Raw genomic sequence first — 9382 nt, 5'->3', positions numbered from 1 at the left:
GCCCAGACACTGAGATCCAGCTCTGAGTGTCTTCTGCTGGTTCCCTCGAAGCCAGGTTACAGGGAACCAGGCACCTGCCCAGTGGAACATCTTCCTGTCAGATGTCAAGGAAACAAACAGCTTTCTGACTTTTAGAAGACATCTGAAGGCAGCCCAGTACAGGGAAGTTATTACTGTTTAATGTTTTTACTGTGCTTGATGTTTTAATTTGTTGGAAGCCACCAGTCAGGTAGGTGGCATATAAATAACAATTTCTTCTTCTTCTTCTTCTTCTTCTCCTCCTCCTCCTCCTCCTCCTCCTCCTCCTCCTCCTCCTCCTCCTCCCTTTGTGGCTTAGGGCCATCGTATTTATGGGACCGCCTCTCCTGGTCTGCCCCGCAGAGGCCCTTAAGGTCCATGATTAATCATAGTTTGGGCCCTAAGGAAGTCAGATTATCCTCCACCAGGGCCAGGGCCTTCTTAGTGATGGCTCCGACCTGGTGGAATGCTCTGTCCCATGAGACTAAGACCCTTCAGGATTTAACCTCTTTCCATCGGGCCTGTAAGACAGAGCTATTCTGCATGGCTTTCAATTTGAACTTAGCCTGATCTTTTATTCCTCTTCCTACCCTCCCCCTCCCCTTTTTATGAAGATTACCCGCTCTGGGATCCCACAGCTAATTCTCCCCTGGTCTCCAGCTAGCCCTGGTGATCATCCAATGTTTATTGGATGGATTCCCTCCCTAAACTGATTTTTGAATTCTGAATTTATTGTTATTCACGTTTTATACTGCATTTTATGCTGTTTTTGGTTGCATCAATTAAATGTTTTAAATTTGTTGTTAGCCACCCTGATCCCAGTTTTCTGAACTGGGAAGGGTGAGGCACAAATAAAACTTTAGTTATTATTATTATTATTATTATTATTATTATTATTATTATTATTATTATTAACTATTGTTATTATTAATTATTATTTAATAATAATAATAATAATAATAATAATAATAATAATAATAATAACAACAACAACAATTTTATTTATATCCCGCCCTCCCCAGCCGAGGCCGGGCTCAGGGCAGCTAACAACAATTAAACAGTACAAAACAGTACAAAAGTATACTATATCATTCATTATAAAATTAATTAATTCAGGCCACTGGCAACCATTGGGCCAGAGCTCCGCGAAGATTGCCGAGGGAGGGAGTCAGGCTGTGCCCTGGCCAAAGGCCTGGTGGAACAGCTCTGTCTTGCAGGCCCTGCGGAAAGATGTCAAGTCCCACAGGGCCCTGGTCTCTTGTGACAGAGCGTTCCACCAGATCGGAGCCACAGCCGAAAAAGCCCTGGCTCTAGTTAAGGCCAGCCTAACTTCTCTGTGGCCTGGGACCTTCAAGATGTTTTTATTTGTAGACCGTAGGTTTCTCTGTGGGGCATACCAGGAGAGGCGGTCCCGTAGGTACGAGGGTCCTAGGCCATATAGGGCTTTAAAGGTTAAAACCAGCACCTTAAACCTGATCCTGTACTCCACCGGGAGCCAGTGCAGCTGGTATAGCACCGGGTGAATGTGATCTCGCAGCGAAGACCTCGTAAGGAGTCTCGCCACGGCATTCTGCACCCGCTGGAGTTTCTGGGTCAGTCTCAAGGGCAGCCCCACGTAGAGCGAGTTACAATAATCCAGTCTGGAGGTGACCGTCGCGTGGATCACAGGGGCTAGGTCAGGGCGAGAGAGGATGTTATGCTCCCAACCCCTTCCTGCTTAGCCATGGGGCAATTCCAAAAGTTTGGGTATATGGAATTTCCATGTATACAGTACATGATACACAAAACCCATGGAACCAAATCCCCATGTAAGACGTGGCTGTGCTCTATTCCCAGGTGCCTCTCAGGAATGAACCTGGGACCTTGTCCTGCCACCAAGCTCTTCACCTTGAACGGAGGGTTGGCTTGGGAACTTCAACCAGCCGGCTGATACGGGTTGAGAGGCCATGATAAAGTTTGATGCAGGCCCAGAAAGAACACAGGTGTGTGTGTGAGAGGTTGCGAGGGTGGAGTAGGGGGGGGGAGAGAAAGAGAAAGAAATTCATTGGGACAGACAAGCGCTCCAAGTCCCTTTATCACTCTCAAGGACTGCCAGGGCTCAAGGCTACAGAAAGTCCAATGGATGTACAGTAAATACAGCCCACACAAGTTTGCTAAGACAATTTCGCAACTTCCACAGTTTTGGAAGCACAAGATGGTCACAAAGTCCAGTCATTTTGGATTTGGCTCTGTTGCAAGGGAGGGCTTTGCAGCACGTTCAGCGATTTTTTATTGCCTCATTCATTCCACCCCCCTCCCAGGATTTGTCAGATGAAAATTGCTCCTTTACCCACATATGGTGGGACTGCCCATAGGTGTTTAAATTCTGGACAGCAGTTTGGCAAGAAGCGACCCAAAACCGAAAATATCCTGTTACATATCCCCTTAGGAGCCAGTGTGGTGTAGTGGTTAAGAGCGGTAGTCTCGTAATCTGGGGAACTGGGTTCGCGTCTCCGCTCCTCCACATGCAGCTGCTGGGTGACCTTGGGCCAGTCACACTTCTCTGAAGTCTCTCAGCCCCACTCACCTCACAGAGTGTTTGTTGAGGGGGAGGAAGGGAAAGGAGAATGTTAGCCGCTTTGAGACTCCTGAAGGGGGGTGAAAGGCGGGGTATCAAATCCAAACTCCTCCTCCTCCTCTTCTTCTTCTTCTTCTTCTTCTTCTTCTTCTTCTTCTTCTTCTTCTTCTTCTTCTTCTCTACTCTCCCAATTAAATCAGGATATCCCGTTTTAGGGCTCTGCACTCTCACGTGGGTCACTTGACTCGCCTGGGACCGCATCATGGAAGACGCACAGCCCAGATTTTGGCCATTCTCTTGACATGGATGCTGGTGGCTGTCAGAATGTGCCATAGATTTGCATAGCAGCATTATGATAGCAGTTTTAATTCATTAAAGATCCCTAGCATAAAGGTAAAGGTAAAGGTAAAGGTAAAGGAACCCCTGACCATTAGGTCCAGTCGTGACCAACATCTCGCTTTATTGGCTGAAGGAGCCGGCGTGCAGCTTCCGGGTCATGTGGCCAGCATGACTAAGCCGCTTCTGGCGGACCAGAGCAGCACACGGAAATGCCATTTACCTTCCCGCCAGAGTGGTACCTATTTATCTACTTGCACTTTGATGTGCTTTCAAATTGCTAGGTTGGCAGGAGCAGGGACCGAGCAATGGGAGCTCACCCCGTCGTGGAGATTCGAACCACCGACCTTCTGATCAGCAAGTCCTACGCTTTGTGGTTTAACCCACAGCGCCACCCGCATCCCTATCCCTAGCATGGAATTTGCCTTTTTCACAGTGGCCACACACTGGGTCGACATCTTCATTGATCTATCCGCTATGACTCCAAGCTCTTGTTCCTGGTCAGTCACAGCCAGTTCAAGCCCCATGAATGTATATGTGAAATTAAATTATTATTTTTGCACTGGCATGCATCTCTTTACACTTGCTCATACCCAATTGCATTGGCCATTTTACTGCAGCTTGGAGAGGTCCTTCACAATCTCGTTTTCTTTTAATGACCCACATCCGCAAACCTGGCCACCTCACTGCGCACACACCAATGTCCCTTTGGGTGCTGAGATGTTTGCTTGAACCTTCATGAGATGTACTTCACAAATGGAGCACAATGCAAATGAAAGTCCCTTAAGCTGCGTGCTCCAAAGGGCATGTTAAAGCAACACAGCCTTATGCTTTGTTTGGCAAACAGCACCTGGCCAAACCCCGCAGAGGCATCCAAATTGGAGAAATACCTGGCACTTGCCATTTCCCCCAGTCCATCCTTTGTGGGAATGAGGAAATGTTCTCTTTTGATGGACATGTTCAACTGTTTGCATTCTTCTCTCAGCTGCACCAGGAAAGACAGATGGCAGATTTCTTTGATATCATGTTTCGTTCATTTAACAACTTATTCAAAAACATCTTAAACCTCCATTTGGCCAAATTTGGCTGCCCACCTGTAGTTACACCTGTTGAGACATCTGGATGGTTTATATTGAGTTATATGGGTGTGTTGATTATTGTTGTATCCTTCATGTGAGCTGTTGATGTTCTTTTTTCTCCTTCACTTTCCCCCTCTTCCTCTACTTTCATTGTTTCTTCTTTGATTCTATGAATCACCATCATCCCAGAACATTTGCTGTATAAAAAGCTGCAGGATTTCAGCAGAAAGTTATGGGATGCTCACTAATTGGAAATGAAACTGTTAGCTCAGCCCTGACACTGTTAGCAGGTTCAATGATCCCCACATTAAAATGTCTAACCTTAGGAAAACTTATCACTTTGGATAGAGAACTCAGACAGTGGGAGAGAATCACATGCCCACCTCATCTAGGCTGAGGGTGTGTGCAGAGGATGCCTTATTTGAGAGTCCCCTTCCATCCCAAAACTGGTCGCTATGGCACTCCAGCTATTATTGGACTCTCCTCTGCCCCAGGCAACATGGCCAATGGTCCAACTGCCTTCTGTGAGCTGCTCATGAGGCAGAAACAGTGACAAGCTATCTTCTTCTTCTTTGGTGATCACTTGTAGCTGAGTAAGATTGTCTTCCATAAACACGGTTTTAACAGTGGGCCTGTAAGTGACTGTGGAGGCCAATTCTGGATCCACATGTCTTCCACAGTGGGGACATAGGTTTCCGAGCAGGAGTTGATCACAGTCAGGGTTTGCCAAGTGTGCTTTCTTCTTTTTTTTCTCCCTTTCGTCCTGAGTTCGAGTGTCTTCAAAGTCCAGGACACCTTTGGTAAAGGCTGTTCTCCAACTGGAGCACTCAAAGGCCAGTGTTTCCCAGTTGTCAGTGTTTATACTACATTTTTTTAGATTTGCCTTGAGAAAGTCTTTAAACCTCTTTTGTTGACCGCCAGCATTACGCTTTCCATTTTAAAGTTTGGAATAGAGTAGTTGCTTTGGAAGACGATCATCAGCCATCTGCACAACATGACCAGTCCAATGAAGTTGGTGTTGAAGAATCATCACTTCAACACTGGTGATCTTTTCTTCTTCTAATACACTGGCATTAGTTCACCTGTCTTCCCAAGTGATGTAAACATCTCCTTAAAGACCTATCTATTTAGGCAGGTGTTCCCAGGCTCACAAGATTCATTACATTGTCCTGTTATTTATTGATATTTATCAAATGTTTTATTGATGGCCTCTCTGTTTTTACTAATGTATTCCTTTGTAATTTTTTGGATTTGAGTGTGGCATTTTGTTTTTGTTTTCCCAAGTAGGTTGCTGCAATTTAGGCAAACTGCTTTGGGGTTCTACATACTGAGAGGTACATAATATGCATGGGAGGTCCAGAGGGTGGCAGCATGGGAACCAGCCTTTTCAGTAGGGGTTACCTTGTTGTGAAATGCTCTCTTCAGGAAGGCTCACCTGGTGCCTACAGGATAAATATTGACCTCCTGTATCCAGAATGCTTAGCTCTAGTTAATGCATGAAGGAGTTAAGACCACAGTTTTGCAGGTTTAACTTGGTCATAGCCCCTCACCTTGAGAGGAAGGGCTGTCAAAGCTTTTTATTCCCTCTCTTCCACCATGTGAATCCTAAGCAGGAAATTGTCCAGTAGCGCCTTAGAGACCAACTAAGTTTGTTCTGGGTATAAGCTTTCGTGTGCATGCAAACTTCTTCAGATGCATGCACACGAAAGCTTATACCCAGAACAAACTTAGTTGGTCTCTAAGGTGCTGCTGGACAATTTTTAATTTGTTTTATTTATTTCGACTAAGCAGGAAAGTTAGCTTTCTTGCTGAGAAGGACTGGGGTGAAATAATCAAATCATCTGCAAATGCCAAAACATAAGAAACTTGTTCGGTTTTGCACTTGGTGTGCAAGGACTTGTCTGCATGATTTTGTGTGTACCTCAGCTGTGTGAGCAAGTCGTGTAGCTTCCCACTCCATGCTCAAATTGCTTGTATTAATCCAGAAAGCCCCTTCTGAAGTCCTAACCTCCAACATTTCTCTGATGAAATTAGGGGCCTCCTAGCTTGCATAGTTTGACCAAAGTTTGACCAAACTGCGGGAGGCAGTGGAAGACAGAAGTGCCTGGCGTGCTCTGGTCCATGGGGTCACGAAGAGTCGGACACGACTAAACGACTAAACAACAAAGCTTGCATACTTCCTTTGGTTTGATGAAACCTTAGGGCTGTTTTGTATAGATCTCTTCCAAGATCGGCCCATAAAAAAATGCCACTATGAGTTTCATTTGTTTAGAAAATAATACTCTCTTGGTGAGAGAGCCCCAGACCTGGATCTAGGCATCCAGGGAATTCTTATTTTACTATTTTAAACCAAATTACCATGAAAACACCCACAGTGCCATCATCATATATCTTTAGGCACCAGGCAAAAACTTTTCTCTTTAACTGTGGCCTTGTAGAGTAGGTGTGATTTGATCTGATTGTTTTACTCTATCTATGTGGGGTTTTTGTTCGTTTGTTGGTTTGCTTGCTTCCTTGCTTGTACGTCACCATGAGTTGAGCAAGAAAAAGCCACTAATAAATTTAATAAATAATAATAGTTTATAAATAATTAGCAATGATGACAACAGAAACCGGATCACGTCTAACTGCTCTGACACCACCACAAGCACAAATCGTCATGAGTGCACAATAAGTTAAAGATGTCTGCTGTGGGGGGCAAGTCCTGTCCCTCAGGATAGCCTTGAGACAAGCTGGGAAAGAGGGGGGGATTGGATTCCGTACCTGAGTGGCCTGCGGGGAATTTCAAGGCAGGACTGTGATGGAAGGGAGGCAAGTTTTTCTCATTGAAGCGGACCAGATGTTTGGAGCAACGGCCAACGACTGAATAAAATGTGTGATGCTCTGCCAGCCAGTTTGTGCCAAGTGGACAACAATAGCGTTATGGAATGCCTGGGCCTGAAATAAATCTTCTTCCCAGCACCCAGGGTGGCTTCCTCCTTCCCTTCCCTCTGGGTGAAACACAGGACAGTGCCTTGCATAACAAACACTGCCAGTGACCTCTTTTCTCTCTCTCTGTCTCTCTCCCCTGTTTGCTTGCCAGGGGACATTCTGTGTGCTCTTTGTGACTCAAGAGCTGCCCACACTTCCAGCACCTCCTCCCTGGGGCCTGTTTGTAGAGGACGAGAGTCAGTTATAAAGAGACGGGCTGGACTGGCGAAGGCAGGAGCAGCACAGGGTGCAAAGAACCAGCCTCCACCTCGCCTGCCCATCGCCTGTATCCTGACCACCATGGGGAAGGGCCGGACCCTTGTGGGACCCAGCTTCTTTCTCCTGCTGCTGTTCCTCCTTCCTGGGGACACCTCGACGTCCGTCGCAGAACCGTAAGCTGCTTGCTGGAGGGGTTATCCCACCACACACACACACACACACTTCCTTGCTTTCTGCAAAGTCCACCTCTGCCTCTATCCCCCAGAGAGCAACTCTCTTAAATCCCCATGCACAGCTTTGCGAAGGCAGAAGGTAGGGAGGCCGACAGCAGGGGGTGCTAGAGCCAGCACTTACCTGATGCCTGAATGCTGGTTTTGCTGCAACTTACAGAGAGGGGAAGGGGCAAGGCAATGGGGAGGTCAGCACAGTGTGGGTGCCCTGGCAGGAGCAGTGGAGTAGCATCAAGGAGGTCGGCGCAGTGCGGACACACCTGCAGAAGCTCCATGGGTGCGTATGCTCTCTGCCAAACTCCCCACTGCGTCACCCGTACTTCTGCATAAGTGGCAGTGATACAGGTACCTATTAAAATAGCACTGGCTTTTCCTATAGCTAGATAGAAAGGTAAAGGGACCCCTGAACATTAGGTCCAGTCGTGGCTGACCCTGGGGTTGCGGCGCTCATCTTGCTTTATTGGCTGAGGGAGCCGGCGTACAGCTTCCGGGTCATGTGGCCAGCATGACTAAGCTGATTCTGGCGAACCAGAGCAGTGCACGGAAACGCCCTTTACCTTCCCGTCAGAGCGGTACCTATTTATCTACTTCCACTTTGACATGCTTTCGAACTGCTGGGTTTGGCAGGAGCAGGGACTGAGCAACGGGAGCTCACCCCGTCGCGGGGATTAGAACCGCCAACCTTCTGATTGGCAAGTCCTAGGCTCTGTGGTTTAACCAATGGCACCAACAGCTAGATAGTCATAGTGTGAAGCGGGTGACGCTGTGGGTTAAATCACAGAGCCTAGGACTTGCCGATAGCTAGATAGTCACGGGGGGAAACAACAGTTGGGAGGAATTCCACCAAGGCTTTTAATGGGCCATAACTATAGTTGGGGCTTTTTTTCAGCCAGAACTTGCTGGACCTCAGTTCCGGCAACCTCTCAAGTTGGCGCCATTGCCATTCTAAGAGAACAAGGGCGGCGTTTATGGTGACTTCCAGCACCTATTTTTCTAGAAAAAATAGCCCTGGCTATAATGAGGAACCAAAAACAACGAGCCCCCGGTGTTGTCCTCACTTCCCGGTCCCCCTGACCTTTCCTGCCCACCTCCTCCCAGGCAATACTTGGTTCTGGTGCCCTACTTGATCCACACAGAGACGCCCGAGAAGATCTGTATCCAGCTGAACCACCTGAATGAGTCGGTGACGTTGAGCATCACTCTGGAGCATGGAGGGCAGAACAGGACCCTGCTCACTGACTTGGTGACCAAGAAGGATATGTTCGGGTGCTTCCCATTCCAGGTGAGAGTTTATTGCTTGCCATTTTGCTCTACGCTCCTAAATCGAGGTTGCCATGCTCTTCACATTGCAGCAGGCACCCTCATGCCAGCCGCTATGGTGCTCATATTCACGAGGGCTGGTTCCTCTGCTGCCACAAGAGGAGCACTGGGCCATGCTGCGCTGGGGGGGGCACCCGCATGGGGGTTGAAGTGTAGGTGGGTTCCCACGAGGCAAGACACAGTGATAACAGCAAGAACTAACAGAACTGGACAACAGGGGCAAAGCAACTGCCTATATACATTTCCGAAGGCCTGGGTCACTCCTACTCTCAACGTGATTGACTGTCTAAAGCTCCAAGCTGTGAATCATGACTCAGAGTTTAAGGGCCAATGACGGAGGCCCAAAACCTGAAATGTTCTGTGATTGAATATCAGAACGCAGGGGCTCATAATCCTTTGTCCAGACCCAAGCTCAGGCAAACACAGACTACTGAATACATAATAGGGGTGCCTGCTTCAAAGCCCCTCAAAAATTCACACCTGAAGCCATGGCCCCTCCAGCACCTCCTCTCCTCTCTTCGAAAAAGATGCACAAAGCACATCAAAATGCAGTATTTCCTATATTAAGAAAAGGATAGGTGTGGATTAAGAATGTCACGTGTACACACGGCTTTCCAAACCAGCAGTGGGAGCCCCCTAGATTCCAGGTAAAT

The 9382-nt window shown here is 47.4% G+C and overlaps 1 protein-coding gene across 1 annotated transcript in view; it reads left to right on the top strand.

Annotated features, from left to right (window-relative positions):
- The first annotated feature begins 7194 nt into the window (after window positions 1-7194).
- Window positions 7195-9382, top strand: part of LOC308580345 (alpha-2-macroglobulin-like) — a 59805-nt gene continuing 57617 nt past the window's right edge. Inside the window, exons 1-2 of the mRNA XM_081181737.1 lie at window positions 7195-7352; window positions 8508-8691. Coding sequence (XP_081037863.1) covers window positions 7261-7352; window positions 8508-8691 — 276 coding nt within the window. The 5' untranslated portion in view covers window positions 7195-7260. The remainder of the gene's footprint in view (window positions 7353-8507; window positions 8692-9382) is intronic.

This window comes from Podarcis bocagei (genome assembly GCF_964188305.1).
Source record: "Podarcis bocagei genome assembly, chromosome: 2".
Lineage (NCBI taxonomy): Eukaryota > Metazoa > Chordata > Lepidosauria > Squamata > Lacertidae > Podarcis > Podarcis bocagei.
This window is presented reverse-complemented; position numbering and strand designations above follow the sequence as displayed.